Source organism: Phocoena sinus, chromosome 20 (genome assembly GCF_008692025.1).
Source record: "Phocoena sinus isolate mPhoSin1 chromosome 20, mPhoSin1.pri, whole genome shotgun sequence".
Taxonomy (NCBI): Eukaryota; Metazoa; Chordata; class Mammalia; order Artiodactyla; family Phocoenidae; genus Phocoena; species Phocoena sinus.
The window spans coordinates 14,313,386-14,330,482 of NC_045782.1; the positions used below are offsets into that span (position 1 = coordinate 14,313,386).

The following is a 17,097-nucleotide window of genomic DNA, read 5'->3' on the forward strand; positions in this document are numbered from 1 at the left end:
CTTAGTATTGTAAAATACCTTCATATCTTACTTGTTGGTATGTTGCAATCAAGGCACACGCTTCCACATCCTACACTGTTTTGCATTTCTAGCACTGGTTTCTGACTACACACCTGCAGGTGCATCCTCTTTGTTAATAGAGGTATTGTATTAAGGCCAAGAAAAGCAACAACAAAATCACCTAGGTTACTAGAGAGCTGGAATAATCCCTACTCCCGGTGAATCCTCACTGCATTTTCCTGTAAATAAATGACTCTCAGCAGGGACTGTATTGTGTATTTATATACTCTACATATTGTATGTAGAGGTTATGTTTTCTTCTAATCTTGAATTTTCCTGTGCCTAATGAAGAGAACTTTACACACTGTAGGCATTAACGTGTTTTTCAAATTAATCAACAAAAAAAGGGGACAATTTGCAGAAACAACTTTTAAAATGCAGAACAGAAAGCATGAAGTAATGTGCAAAAACTTATACAGTGTAAGGTACAAATCTCATTTAAAGCAAATGCTTAATCTTTTCTTGCTTGGTAAAAGAAGGGTCAACAATCCCGTGAGAGAAAGTAAGAAAACTTCTGACATTAGGAAACCCTGTCTATAGTGGACATATTTCTATCTAGTTTATTACCTTTAGGGGAACCACCCCCCTCCTTCTATAATAATCCAGTTCAGTTCATGTAACAGGGTGGGGCTGACCTTGTCCTCTGACATCAGGTGTACATACGCACTCAGGATTGGCCAGAGAGAATACTCCCTTCCCTTGGCCAATGGCTGGGTTAGGAATAGCTTGAGGTAACTCAAGCTAAGGCAACCACAGTCCTCTTGGGACATGTGCCAGAGCTGTCAGAAAAGACGTCCTTTTTCCATGAGAATTTTTGAACTGGTAGGAGGTGACTCTTGTAGCCATCTCTATCGGCACGAGGAGGAATCTGCCTGAGAATGAGGCCAACACACAAGAAAACAGAAATAAGAGATGGAGTAGGGGAACAGAGAGGAAAGGCAGATTCTTGATAATAAAATCTGAGCCCCTGCTTCCAGCTACACCTTAAGCCAAATTCTACCCCTGAATTTTACAGATATATGAACAAATTAATTCCCTCCTTTTTCTCCTTAAGTCAGTATGAATTAGGTTTCTATTACTATCTCTCTATGGAGTCCTGACTAACTCACACCCATTTTATTAGATTTTTTAAAACATAATTTTGGGAATGATTCTAATTTATGGTACTGATAAAATGAGATAATGTATATAACAGTACTCTGTTAACTGTAGAGCCCTATATAAAATATAAATGATTTTGGAGGTGTGGTTTTATACTTAGGGTGACAAAGCAAGAACAAAATTCACCAAAAACTGGAAAATACCAACAGGCTTCAGGATATTCCTTTCCTTAGGCAAATAAGGTATCAAACTAAAAGTGACCTTAAGTTATCTGGGACCAGAAGATACTCAACTTTTGAAAATTAAAGGTCCTTTCCCCCTTAGTAATTGGGGGAGGAAACTTTTTTCTCTAAAAAGGCTTGATTTCTCAGAGTAAACAAAATGTTTTAGCTTAGCAGGCTTATCAGTTTCCCTGCTGGGTTTCTCAGAAGTAGCAGTAATACTACTTTAAATTGGGAAACTGAAGAATTAAAAAGGTAGAGGTCACAATAAACAAGCAGCAAATCTATCCTAGAGTTTAGCTTGTGCAAAATGAAACTATGCCACCAGCAGTGACAACTCATTTACATGTATGGCTGTCTACTTCCCTCTCTTTCTAAGCATGTGCCACTGACTTATTCTCCAAACTGAATAAAGAAAAAAAGCACATAATTTATGATGTTTAGGTAAAACCTGTGTATACTGTGGAGTTAACATGGATTCAAGAGCTTTTAAAATGTAAAATAATTATGTGAATTTGAAAATTCACATAATTATTTTCTAGATCTACTAGTATTAACCCTCTGGTGTGCAATCTTTTACATATGGCATTAAACAGTATGATCTTTCAGGAGTGCCGGGCATATCATAATACAGAATTACTGATGGCCTCTACTGTTACTGATGATGGCAACCTGTCCAGAAGAGGGGGGGAGTGGTGAAGCACATACACAGATTTTTTCCCCCCAAAAAACCCCAGATTTCAAGCTTTCAAAAAGGATACTGGCCAAAGTGTTCATTTTGCTCTGAATTGACTTCAACATTCCTCTCTGTGAAGTCATATTTTCTTTTGTTGCCATAGCAATGCTGCAAGGGAGGAAAAGAGAAGCTCAATAAACTGATGTTTCAAGATGATCCTGCATGCATCCATCATACTCTTAAAAGTGAACAGAAAACTAAGGTGAGCACATCACCTTTGAAAAGCACTGGGCAGGAACATGGAAAAAAAAAAAATCACCTCCCGAGTCATCTTCCCATTGTCCTTTTTCTGAATGACCACTTCATCCCCAATGCTATTCTCTGATATTCTTTTGGACAAGGCAGTGGACTGTTCCTGTGGGTTGCTTCTTTTTTTTCCAAAGTAACAAATGAAATAAGACAACTGACAAATCACACATTACAAAAGCTTCTTAAAATGGTTTTAAAAGGGGCCATGTACTAAAATATCCTTAATCAGGGAAAACCCTTGAGAGGGAAGTAGGGAATTACAATTATAAAAATAGAACCAAAGGTGCAACATATCACAAAATATTTATATAGAACCAGCCCTTAACTTATGGAAAGATCACGTTCCAGGGGCTTCCCTGGTGGTGCAGTGGTTGAGAATCTGCCTGTCAATGCAGAGGACACGGGTTTGATCTCTGGTCCAGGAACATCCCACATGCCGCAGAGCAACGAAGCCCGTGAGCCACAACTACTGAGCCTGCGCTCTAGAGCCCGTGAGCCACAACTACTGAGTTTGCATGCCACAACTACTGAAGCCCACGCACCTAGAGCCCGTGATTCACAACAAGAGAAGCCACCGCAATGAGAAGCCCACGCAGCACAACAAGAGTGGCCCCCGCTCACCGCAACTAGAGAAAGCCCACGCACAGCAACGAAGACCCAACTCAGCCAAAAATAAAATAAAATAAAATAAATTTATTAAAAAAAAGAAATTATATTCCAAAACTCTATTTGAGACCCAACCAAGTAGATTTTAGGACACACATGCAACATTAAGCTAGTTTCCAAGCCAGGTGACAAAGGTCACAGATTCATTAAGCAAATGAGAAAGAAGGGAAGTAACTTTTTCACTCTTTGTAGAGTACAGTTTCTTTCATGTAACTACTTTGATGTGCTTTTTAAAGAAATCTCAGTTAATATCTTTTTGCTATCGCTGCCAGGATTATTAACTTTCAATAGTCTTATCTTCTTGGACATTAGTATCCTAGAGGGCAGGGTCAGTATACATTTTGATACGTAACACACAGGGGAGCGTTTTAGATACTGACATTATAAAAAGCAGTAGGAAATAGGAAGTTCTTCAGTAATTCTGAAAATATGTGAAACATTAAAAAAACCGAAAAGCAACAGAAATGAAGATATTCTGGGAAGATGGTAGAGCACAAATTCTTGACCTTATCTCTGGTCCAGTTTCCTCTATGGAAGAACACAAGACAAAGGCAGACATGCCGGGGAGGGTCCATCTGAGGTCCCAAGTTCTCTTGAGATCTCGAGGGAAGAAAGCCAGGGGGGCTACACTCTCTCAAGCAAGGGAAGAACCAAAGAACTGATGGCAGGGAAGACTATATTTTTCTTCAAGCCTGGGGCAAAGATGTAGGTTTCACTGCATCTTGAGAAGCCCAGACAGTGGAAGGTAAGGGTCTGCATGCACAGGGGCTGCAGTGATGAACTGCTCTCAGTCCCTACAGCTGGGAAAGGCCTGCTACACACAGCCAGAGAGACCTATAAGCAGATAGCTGACATCTACAAGCTGGTGTGACAGCAAGCCCCTAAGAGGGAAAACTGCTGGGCCATCTACTGCCACCTGTATGTACCTGCTTTAGGGTCTCTAACAGCCTGACCTACCAGAGGGCTAACTGAACGCATTTTTGGACAGGCCAAGACCAGGTATGCTTCTGGAGGAAAATGCTAGAGGGAGTACTTGGAGCAAATGACAAATGAATCAACTGAAATTTCAAGATCTGAGAAGGCAAAGAAGAAACAAAAGTGTGTAGGGAGATATATAAAAGGATAAGCATTGTTTGGAATAGTGAAAGACAAATGAAAAAATACTCCCCACCATCACGCCCTCCCTGCAAAACCTGGTAACAACATTGGAATGGTTTAGTAGATTATGGTATACCTATACTATGAAATAATATTTGCTTATTAAAAGAATGAGTCAGAATTATTTCCATTAACCTGGAGGGATGTTTATGATATACTGAATGATTTAAGTGAGCCACAGAATGTGTATAGTATTAGTCCTTTTTTATTTTAAGAAACACTCAAAACATCTTTGTGTATGTTTGTATGACAGTGAGAAAGCTATCAGAAAGATACATAACTGTCAGTTAATACAAATTACTTCGGGGGGTAGGAATGGCGGGGCACCACCAGGAGACAAGCTTTTTCTTTATACATTTTAGAATTATTTAAATTGTTATAGTAAGAACATTGTACTTTTATAAACATCTAATAAAGAAAATCAAAAAGAAAATTAGAGGAATTCCACCTGAGTGATTAAGAAATGTTAATAACATAAGTAGCACCAAATCCCCTACTGTTATTCACCTCAGTACCACTATGAGTCAAGTAGTGATTTATAAAGGTTTTCCCAGATCCTAGAAAATCTAAAGAATTGAAGGGATCAGGTATATCGGAAGACAGAATGAACATCTGTGGAAATTTGTAAAAGGAGTTGTCAGACCCCTAAATTACCTGCTTCAAACCATGCAGGCAGGTGACTGCCCTCAGTTCAGCAGAAAATCTAACCAAGTAGAGACCTACAGATACTGACATTTTAAAGCCCCCAATGAAACAGCCAGGCCCCTTCCTGATCACCCACGGTGAAGCCTCCTACTCAACAAATCCTACCACCCACGCACACAGAATGAGCGTCCAATCACTAGATTTGGAGCCTCACCCTTAAATATGAACAAAGAGCCAAGGTTCACCAGACATTTGAGGAGAGCCTCTAACATAAAAGGCAGAGATCCAAACAAACCAACCAGCAAACAGAAGAGTGATTCTGAGGAAACAGAGGCAATAAAGGAGGCTCATGAAACTCTAAAATCTAATTATATTTAATGCCCTCCGAGATAAAGTATCACATCCATGAAACATACAAACATAAACGTGTGTGTGTGTGTGTGTGTGTGTGTGTGTGTCCCTTTAGAGAGCTCGTGTAAATTACAAAAAGGAGAGTGGAAATAAGAACATAACAGAAGCGTTAGAAGGAAAAATTGAGTAAACTTCCCAGAAAGTAGGAAAAAAAAAAAAAGACAGAGAAAAGGTAAGAAAGGATCAAGAAAAGGTAGGGAAGTAAGAGGTACAAACTATTAGGTATAAAATAAGCTACAAGGATATATTGCCCAACACAGGGAATATAGCCAATATTTTATAATAATAAATGGAGTAAAAACCTTTAAAAATTGTGAATCACTATATTGTACATGCATATCTTGTATTGTATAGCAACTATACTTCAATAAAAAAGAAAAAAGGGGGGGACACTTCCCTGGCGGTCCAGTGGTTAAGACTCCGCACTGCCACTGCAGGAGGTGCAGGTTCGGTCCCTTGTCAGGGAGCTAAGATCCCACATGCCACATGGCGCGGCCTTACAAAAATAAAAAGGAACTAGGAAAAATGCATGTTGTGGTTCCACCATTCAGGGGTTGGTTACAGTAGGGCAGCTCCCTAGACCATCATGGACTTCCACTGCCCAAGATTATCCTTGGTCAAGAATAGGAACCCCATTTCCAGTGTCCATAACCAGTGTTCTACAAGCAACCACCCTTCCCTTTACAGGGATTAACACTTACCCACATGGCCCTCTCACAACTTACTGATTTAAGTCATGGACAAGTTAGGTGATGGCACATACTAACCTGCTATGGTTAATATCATTCCACTTTTTCTAAATGCCCAATTACACATGTGTCTGCCTATATCTATGAATATGTTCATATTTTTATTATTTTTACACAGATACGAAGAGAGACATAGAGAAAAATATGGAAGAATACATACCAAATTATTAACCAATCTAGTGGCTGTATTTTAGGTGAATTCTTTTTTTCCCATTTTATTTAGGTATATTTGACAAATATAAAGTGCATATTAAAAAGAAAAAAGGATCGAGAAGAATGAGGGAAGAAAATGATAAACATAAGAAAATTTCTCAGATCTGAAGATAAGTTTCCAGACTGTAAGAGCCCACCAAATGCCTAATTCAATGGACTAAAAAAGATGCATGTCAAGCTCATGTGGTGAGATTAAAAACAAACAAAAACATAAGGGAAAAGGGATGATCTTAAAAGCTTCCAGAGGAAAAAAAAATGCTTAACAAATATAAAGGACCAGAAATTTTAATTGGCATTGGACTTACAAAGCAGCACTGGAAACAATGCTTTCAAAAATTTCAAAATTATTTTCAATCTAGAATTCTATATCTTAGCTAAACAATGAATCAAGAATATGGGTAGAATAAAGACTTTTTTTGATGTGTAAAGTCCAAAAATTTTACCTCCTATTCTTTCTGAGGAAGCTACTAAAGAACATGGTCCAACATAATGAGGTAATAAACTAAGAAAGTTGAAGACTTTTATTTTTTAGAAATAAGTGATCCAATAGAGGAGGTCATTTTAGGATAATGGTGAAATGACATCCCAGGACCAGTACAGTGAATGTACCATGTGTAGAGCAAAACCAGTCAAGATTAGAGCAGAAAGAGGCGGGCAATGTCAACTTTAGAGCACACTGAATTTTAGATCCAAAAAGTAAAAAGATCACAAGAATAAGAGTCAAACTAACAACATCCTTTGCACCATTAGTTCTTATTCATAATTTTTCAGGTTAAGTGTATATCTATGATAGAATACGATACATTTAAAATTGGTTGTTTTATAATAAATTTACTTTACCAGGTATTTTTAAATAGGTATTATGGCCTTGTAAAAAGTTACAATTCAAACCTGGGCTGAGATATCTGAGGCCAATATCTGAATCATATATGCCTCTGTTTTCTTAAACTGGGACTATCACCATCTCCTATGCACTCTGACTCAGAAGGAGATAGGGAAAATTAAAAAATAATTTCCGCAAAGCACTTTGTGTTCCTTGGAGAACGGATATTATCATCATACATTATGTTATTATCTTGCTGAATATGCATGAGTTCCAGTACCACACCAAGTATATCTAGATATACTTTCCCATCTTATTCCATCATCTGGAGTCAAGCTGAGTGAATCTAGGCTGTTGTTATTTCAAGGGTCAAATATGCAGAGGCAAAACATAAGCTCCAAATAATATATAATGCTTTTAAAATGATAAATTATTGATGTGTTTACGGGAACTTCAACTTTCTCACCCGTTCTGTGAACTAAACTCAGACACTTATTTTTTCAACAACAGACAATACTAGTTATACATTTAAAGCTTAAGAATACATTTACAAATATTAAAAATATTCGTTCTTTTCAATAAACTGGTGTCAGCTTATATTCATTTGTGTACGTATTCTAAAAATACAGCTCTAAAAGGAAAAGGTAAAATTTTACATGTAAATATGTAAAAATAATTATTTGACACTTTAATTTTATATTATCTATAAGTAATCATAACTACCTTTATATTCAATAAAATTTCACTTGTGATACCTATCATATTTTGAAACAAAGTGAAATAAAAGGCCTTCTAATTACATGGTTTTTTGCTTTTTAACTAGCAAAATAATAATATCAGTGACTTGATAGTTCTCAAATGTTCCTATCCTATGAGGTTCTCCAAATTTTTATACTCATATCACCTGCCCTTAAAAAGGCCAGCTTGGAATCGAAAAGCTTAAGGCAGCCTGGTGCTAGAAGATAAGGTATAAAGGAAGAAATAAAAGGATGAAAAAAAAGGAAAAGGGTCATAAGGAAACCTTAAGTAAAGAATCCTTTGCAAAATGTGACCCAACTTTACGTGCTGATGAAAGGTAAGGAGTCACAAGGGAGATATTTCAGTTGATAATTAGGCAATTTTGTGAAAACGTTGGTCAGATGGAAGACCCAGTGCATGCAATTCAAACAAAATTCCAAGATGTGATAACTGCGTATTATTATAAAGGATAATTTATTAAGATTATTAAATAATGATAGGATCCATTTAATAAAATAAAAATCCATGAGTCCATTTCAACATAAATATTTAGGATATGAACAATGAAATATTTAGAGGTTAAGAGGCAACATGTCTGCAACTTATTTTCAAGTAGTTCAGAAAAAAAATTGCAAAAAAGCAAATGTGGCAAAATGATAACATTTGGGGCATCTCGGTAAAAGGTATAAGGGAATTCTTTGTACCACTGGAACTTTTCTGAAATCCGAAATGAAATCAAAATAAAAAGTTTAAAAAAAGTATAAATAATAGAGCTGCCATTTTCAAATTACCTAGTATCAGCCAGGCATTGTATTAGGCATTTTACTCATATTATCTTTAATTTTCAAAACAATCTTCTAGAGTATTATCATCAATCCCATGTTTTTAAACACATAAGAAAATGAAGATTCCAAGAAACTTATCCAAGACACAGATCTAATTAAGTAGCACAGCCAGGTTTCAAACCAAATAACACTCCAAAGCTTGTCCTCTTTCTGTAAGGTACTAAATATAGTAGTGGTTTAGATAGAGCTCTTATTCTACAGTTAGAGACTCAGATTTGAGGATTTGAATCCTCAATACTATTTGTTAGTCATGTGACCATGGGCAAATTACTTACCTTAACTTCTTTTTTGTTTTGGAGATAGTATCTAGTAATCAGTGCCTATCTCATGAGTTATTGAGGAGATTAAATAACATACAGCATGTAAAACACTTAAACACAATACCAAAGTCTATGGTAAGAATACAAATGTTTGTTGTTTTTCCCATGTACTTCGTTCTACCTTTCCTGAAAAACAGTGCTGTAGACACTGCTGAATTTTAAAGAACGGAGATCGTTCCTAGTTAACTTACTTTTTTACTGTCTTAAAATAGGTATTTAAAAATTCACCAAACCTAGAGACTTAAGCAGTTCAAACCAACATATTTCCCTTACCTTAAGCAAGAAACTACTTTAATGTTATTACAGATAATAGTAATTACTACAGATTTTCTATAGCTGCTGTAACAGAAACCAAGTCTACATAAATGGTATACATAAGACATTTAACAAATCGCATGTTCAAGACTGTTTTCATTAAAAAGTAAGAATAAAAAGAGGCTGAAAATACTGAGTATGAATTAATCAGAAAAAATAACCTAGGTAAAACAGCTCAATTCTACTAATTCTGGAAACAAATGTTTTAGGCTTCAAATGTATTTTACAAGGGAAAGTCACAGTAAAAATACATTACCATGTAATGAAATTCTCATCTTTAAGGAGGATGAACTGACTTTAACTCTAGTTATAGAATTAACTTTATCTGTTCATTTATATGCAAACAAACAAAAACAAAACATTTTCCCTACCTTATTGTCTCTTCTATTAGACGATCTGAGCTGCAAATAAAAAGAAAATTCAAATTCTGGAATTATTAAACGCACATTTAAAACTTGCACTTAATTTTTCTACATTTTACAGATAGATTACATTTCCAACCATTTATGTAAAAAGAGCACCCAGACTTTTGAAAGTGTCTGGAGAAAATGCTGGACTCTGAAATTAATTAATCCACATATACAGTTTTCATCTTACTTTTATTTGTTGGCTTAAATCTATTTCTTCCACAGAGATACTTGATTATTAAAGTCAGAACAGTTTTAATGACAGCACAAATAAACAGAACTACTTCTTTAGTTTAGATAGCTCCAAGTTGTCACCATTGTCTATTCAAAACTTAAGAATTACAACCAACTTGTTGAGACAGGATAGGCAAATATAGTTCTAATGCCTATAAGTAGTAATTATTCATATCTTAAAGTTCCTTCCTTTTTTGAAACACAAAATCAAATCTCAGCTTGCCACACTTTAGAATTCAAGAATCTGAATAGGGACTTCCCTGTGGCGCACTGGTTAAGAATCCGCCTCCCAATGCAGGGGACACGGGTTTGATCCCTGGTCCGGGAAGATCTCACATGCCGCGGAGCAACTAAGCCCGTGCGCCACAACTACTGAGCCCGTGTTCAACAACTACTGAAGCCAGCGCGCCTAGAGCCCGTGCTCCGCAACAAGAGAAGCCACCACAAAGAGAAGCCTGCGCACCACAATGAAGAGTAGCCCTCACTTGCCACAACTAGAGAAAGCCCGTGCACGGCAACAATGACCCAATGCAGCCAAAAATAAATAAATAAATAAAGGCCCCTTCACTTGTTTAAAAAAAAAGGAACCTGAATAAAGACACCAATGCACCTTTGATCCGTAAAATATTTGCCTTTATGCATCACACACTGGAAACAAAGAAATCCACCAAAAATCCATTTTAGGGAGGAATTTACAGGTAGCTAAATTGGGTAAAGGGGCAGCTTTATAGCAGAAAGTAGGAAAACAAACTCCCAGACATCTGTATCCATTTGGTACAGTGCATGGAACACAGCAGGGACTCAAATACTTGTATGTTTTTTCCAACTACCTCTTTCCAAAAGGATTTCTAACTTCATTGTATAAATTAATAAACTGAGGTTTTATTATAAGGTAGTAGACCAGGAAATCTAAGTTACTGTATGAATTAGGGAACAAAGATGAACTTTAAAAATGTCATAAATATCTTATATAAATGCTATGATTAAGAATTTCAAAAATTACAAAGACGGTGGAGGAATTAAGAGCCAGACTATGTGGCTTTCTGAATGGTGACTGTATCATCTATTAGCTGAATAAACTCCATTCATTAAAAGCATCCTGGATAGTGTGGATACAATTCAGCAACAAAGTGGCTCCATAAAGACAGCATAATCTAGTTAAAATTGAATTTAAAATTACTCTCCTTTGGGGTATATAATATATAATCAAGTGGAATTATCCTTCTTAAACAAGTACTTCATAATAGCCCAGAGGCATTCCAAAGAGTCATCTAGAGTCTATATTAAGCAACAAGTTTCTGTTTCTTTCAAGATCGATTTAAACTAGCTGAAAACAATGAGCTAAATTTCATCACCAATTACTGTACCAAGGAATCACTAAAGCCACACTTAGATAATAATTCTCTGTTTAAAAAATAACTCATTTCCCTAAATACACAAACTGCAAATGACACAAATTTCAAGCACATATTTTAAAGTAGTTTTAACCAACAAAATGTAAGAACTTGGGAAAACCACTTAGGTAACACTAATTAGAATCTTCTTTTAAAAGAGTAGGTGAATAAGTAAATAATAAACAAGTAAGAAAACAATCAAGTGCATAACGAATAAAATTTTAAAACTGATCCCTTTGTAAACTGCAAAAAAATCTGATGAGGTTGTCACCAACCAATGAGATAATTTACATCAAGCACTGTGGTGATGCAGTGTTTTCACTTACAGTTAACCAGAGACCTGTCTTAGTTATTTCTATATAATATCTTCTAAGACATGTTAACAATACAGTTAAGCTGCAGTAGGATACAAAAAGCTGTTTAAGCGCTAACAAAGTGTTATTTTACAGATAACATTTGGAAAATACCGAAAAACAAAGATGAACATAGAAATCATTTGTAACCACTCTTCCATTAACACTGATATTATGGCATATTTGTTTCTTGTCTGGGTAGACCAAGGAGTATCTCTACTTGCTTTTTTCATGGTTTATTTAGCAGAGAAATTTTGTTTTATAATCCCATGAAGTTACCTAGAGACAAAAAAGTTAAGCACCTGACAGACTCTGCCCGTTTCAGTCAGGGAGAGAAAAAAGAGAAAGATAAAAGCTAAATTATTAGCAGTGAAATCAGAGAGCCACATTTTCTATTTTTAAAAAATCAGTAGACTTTTTAGAACAGTTGTTTTATTTTTTTTTTTATTATTATTTTTTTTTGTGGTACGCGGGCCTCTCACTGTTGTGGCCTCTCCCATTGCGGAGCACAGGCTCCGGACGCGCAGGCTCAGCAGCCATGGCTCACGGGCCCAGCCTGTCCGCAGCATATGGGATCTTCCCGGACCGGGGCATGAACCCGTGTCCCCTGCATCGGCAGGCGGACTCTCAACCACCGCGCCACCAGGGAAGCCCTTTAGAACAGTTTTAGGTTTGCAGAAATATTCAGCAAGAAGTACAGGGAGCACATATACCCGTTCTCCCCCACCTATTATTAACATCTTTAGTGTGGTATGTGTGTTACAACTGATGAACCAATATTGATACATTATTAACAAAAGTTCATAGTTTATATTAGGGTTTACTCTTTGCAGTTGTACAGGTCTATGGGTTTTACAAATGCAAAATGTCATATATCCACCATTACAGTATCATACAGAATAGTTTCACAGCCCTAAATATCCCCTATTCTCCACTTATTCATTCTTCCTCCTCTTCCCACCCTGAACCCCTGACAACAGCTGATCTTTCTACTGTCTATAGTTTTGACCTTTCCTGAATGTCATGTAGCTGGAATTATACAGTATGAAGTCTTTCTAGACTGGCTTCTGTTATACATTTAAGGTTCCTCCATATCTTTTGGGGGCTTGATAGCTTGTTTCTTGTATCATTGAATAATATTCCATTGAATGGATGTACCTACAGGTTGCTTATCCATTCACTTATTGAAGGACATCTCGGTTGCTTCCAACTTCTGGCAATTATGAGTAAAGGTGCTATAAACATTCATGTGCAGGTTTTTATTTAGACATATTTTCAATTCATTTAAGTAAATACCTAGGAATGTGACTGCTAGATCATATGGTAAGACTATTTAGCTTTTTAAGAAAAACTGCCAAACTGGCTTCCGAAGTGGCTGTATCACGTTATATTCCCACCAGCAATGAGAATTCCTGTTGCTCCACATCCTTGCTAGCATTTGGTGGTGTCAATGTTTTGGATTTTAGCCATTCTAATAGGTACATGGTGGTATCCAGTTGTTTTAATTTGCAATTCCCTAATGACATATGACTTTGAGCACTTTTAATATGGTTCTTTGCCAGCTGCATACCTTCTCAGCTGAAGTGTCTGTCAGACCTTTTGCCCACTTTTTAACTGTTGAGTTTTAAGAGTTCTTTGTATATTTTGGATAACAGTCCTTTATCAGATATGTGTTTTGCAAATATTTTTTTTCCAGTCTGTAGCTGTCTTACATTCCCTTGATAGTGTCTTTGGAAGAGCAGAGGTTTTTCTTTTTAATGAAGTAGATCTTACCAACTTTTTCTTTCATGGATGGTGTTTTTGGCATTGTATCTAAAAACTCATTGCCAAGCCCAATGTTACCTAGATTTTTTCCTATGTTATAAAACTTCTATAAGTTCTGTATTTTATATTTAGGTCTATGATCTGTTTTGAGTTATTTTGGGGAAAGGTATAAGGTCAGTGTCTATATTCATTTTTTTGCATGTGGATGCCCAGTTGTTCTAATACCACTTGTTCAAAAGACTATCCTTTCTCCACAGACTTGCCTTTGCTCTTCTGTCAAAGATCATTTGACTATATTTGTGTGTCTATTTCTGGGCTCTCTATTCTGTTCCACTGATCTATCTGTCTGTTCTTTCACCAATACCACACTGTTTTGATTACAAACAATACACAATAGGAAGTCAAGTTTAAATGGGGAGAGTTTTTCTCTTTTTCTCCCTCAAAGTATTTTAATAAACATTTTTGTGCGAAAAAATATTTTTTAATGTCAACAAACTTGTTTAACTATAGCAGAAACAAAAAGCCTAAGAGAAAATGTGAGGAATCACAGTTTCCATTTGTTTTTCTTTAGATAAATGGTATACAAGGATTGAAATCCTAAAAACCTACCTGAATTATAAAGAATATGAAATATTAAGGAGGCATTTTCTAATTTGTTTCTGAGACCTCTAAAAATTTAACTTGTATATCAATATAAACTAATCTGCTTATGTAAATAAAAATGGAAATATACTTTTCATTGTATGTATATGTTTTTCTCTCTCACATACTTATAACTCAGAAAACAGTTCTTTCATAAATATAATCATAGAAATTCAATAGTATCAGCAATCATGACATTCATGAAACTATAAAGAATAAAATGGCTAGTTGCTTTCTCTTACACCCTAGAACCTGAGTTTTATTAGTCAAGGCTCAAACAGTTGACTATATGAACTCAGCTCATGGAGTTGTCATAAGGCTCAAAAGCGATAGTGTAAACAAAAGTACTGTGTAAACTGTATAAGACTACAGATACAAGGCTCATGTAGATCAAGGCACTTTCATGCCTCATAGTCTCTCTCTTGTTCTGCAACCCCTTTCCTGATTTTCAACATAAATTGCTTTCATTTCAAAGTCCAGTTCAGAAGTCATATCCTTTGGGAAGCCTTTCCCATTCTATCTATACATCAGGCAGAACTAATACTTCTTTATACTATAATGTGTTTTCATAGCTCCTTGCTCTTCATCAATTCCTTTAAGATTATAACAAGCATTTAGGATATATCAGACATCATACTATGCACTGGAGGAAAAATATTTTAAATGTGTAAAGCTTAGGAAGTTTTTCACATGTTATCTCATATGTTTTAAAAAATATAATATTTTGGGGACTTCCCTGGTGGTCCAGTGGTTAAGACTTCACCTTCCAATACAGGGGCTGTGGGTTCGATCCCTGGTCAGGGAGCTAAGATCCCACAGGCCTCGTGGCCAAAAAACCAAAACATAAAACAGAAGCAATATTGTAACAAATTCAATAAAGACTTTAAAAATGGTCCACATCAAAAAAAATCTTTAAAGAAAAATAATAATATTTTTTAAAGTATATGAGGGCTTCCCTGGTGGCACAGTGGTTGAGAGTCCACCTGTCGACGCAGGGGACACGGGTTCGTGCCCCAGTCCGGGAAGATCCCATATGCCGCAGAGCGGCTGGGCCCGTGAGCCATGGCCGCTGAGCCTGCGCGTCCGGAGCCTGTGCTCCGCAAGGGGAGAGGCCACAATAGTGAGAGGCCCAAGTACCGCAAAAAAAAAAAAAAAGAAAGCTAATGTTAATCTTGAATGCCAAGAGTCTACTATATTGTTCCATTCACAGATGTTATAATCTGACCACTATTTAATTGACTTGTATGGTATTTATTAAATAATATATATAAACTATGTATACAAAAAACTTTTGGGAGAAAACCATTCCCATTCCATCAAAAGGTCACTAAATTACGGTGATCATGTATCTCATATTTTTCAAATATGGTCATGGTCTGTTAATACATTAGAAATGCATTTCATCAAGACTATTCTGGCATCAAAAGTATTTCAAATTTTATTTAAGAAAGGTAAATTGACAGTGCATATAAAAGGTTTCCTCCTTCAGTATTTTTTCTTACTCTTATAATCCCCGTTATGTTCTGCCTTATACAGAAATGCCTCACAGTTTACAAAGCCTTTTTACATGCATTAGCTCAGCAACTTTGTGAAGTAGATACCGTAAGAATCATCTTGGAGAGGTAGTGCAGTATAGCAGAAACAACACAATCAGAGGACGCAGGTTTAAATCTCAGCTTTTACTAGGCATGTGACCTCAGGGAAATTTAACTAAAATCATGAAACAAACAAAAAGTGAAAAAAGGCTGGTGAATTTAAAAATTCAAAAATTCAAGTCTAAACATAGCCTAAGACATAAGAAAATTTGTCAGCAGATAAAACTAAGCCTCCACCTGAGAATTTTCTTTACTCATTCATGGACATATTTATACTGAAGTGTACAATTATAATACAAATATGTGTGCCATCTCAGATAACTCAATCATATCTGCTAAATAGTTAATGGATTGAAAACAAAACAAATTCTCAACTAAATAATGTAACTGATCCTGTTTAAGTGTAATTTGCTTTGTACAACAGTCCCATATTTGAAAAGTTATATGAAACAAATTCTTTAGATTTTTAGAGTGCTTTTAATTTTGTAAAATGCCTTAAATCTTAAGTCATTCTTCCTCAAAATCATCTAACATAAGGGAACAGCTACTATCCCATTTTAAAGATGGAAAAAACAGAGAAAGGCCAGGTCACTTGCTTTTCAGAGAAGTGAAAAGTCACTGGTCTTTCAATTCTCATTAGCATTACACCATGTTGGCTCCCTAATACAAGAAAAAATAAAGATTTAAAGAAGTAAATCACAGAGAAGGCAGTGTGATGTGGGACAAATATGGAAATAGGTTAGGAAATGTGGGTTTAGTAAGAGCCACAGTATTAAATAGTTATGAGACCTTGTCCTCTCTGAATCTTGTTTCCTCATCTGTAAATAAGAGAGATGCTTGCCAGACTTTTATTATATACCACGTAAAAATATGATTTTTAAAAGGTATTTCATGGAGAATTCATTTTGCAAAGCAAAAAAAATCACATCAATAATATCCCCTTAAGTTCTCAAAATCAGATTTCATATATACATAGCATTGGAACCAATACCTTGTAGGCAGTATGTATTCAATAAATATTTGAGGAATAAGTATATGAATGAAACAGATTTTCTACATTGGGGCACACATGTATATACACATATGTATATGAAACCAAAATTAATACATCTTCTACTTATATCCATTTATTCAAACAAGTACATATTAAGTGTTCATGATACAACAGGAACTGGGGACCCAACACACTGCCAAGAACTAGATGAACTAGGCCCTACCCTCAGGAAGCCTAAGAAAAGTCAGATAATTAAAAAAATAAACAAAAAGAACAAATTATTACAGATTTTCATAAATGCTATGAAGGAAACAAAAAAAAGTACTTTGTTAAATAACAATAAGGGAGAGTCTATTTCAGACAAGATAGTTAGAAAAGGCCTCTTTGAAGAGGTGACAAGTGAGCTTAGACCATAAAGATGTCAAGGAATAAGGTATATGAAAAGCTAAGAGAAGAGTATTTTA

At 35.8% G+C, this 17,097-nt stretch overlaps 1 protein-coding gene across 2 annotated transcripts in view; it reads right to left on the reverse strand.

Moving 5' to 3' along the window:
* The window catches only part of GOSR1 (golgi SNAP receptor complex member 1), a 58,348-nt gene that overhangs the window by 4,800 nt on the left and 36,451 nt on the right, over positions 1–17,097 (reverse strand). For both annotated transcript variants that reach the window (XM_032615943.1, XM_032615942.1), the window contains exons 7-8: positions 9,622–9,651; positions 2,144–2,226 (exon numbers count right to left, since the gene is read on the reverse strand). In XM_032615943.1, coding sequence (XP_032471834.1) covers positions 2,144–2,226; positions 9,622–9,651 — 113 coding nt within the window. The remainder of the gene's footprint in view (positions 1–2,143; positions 2,227–9,621; positions 9,652–17,097) is intronic.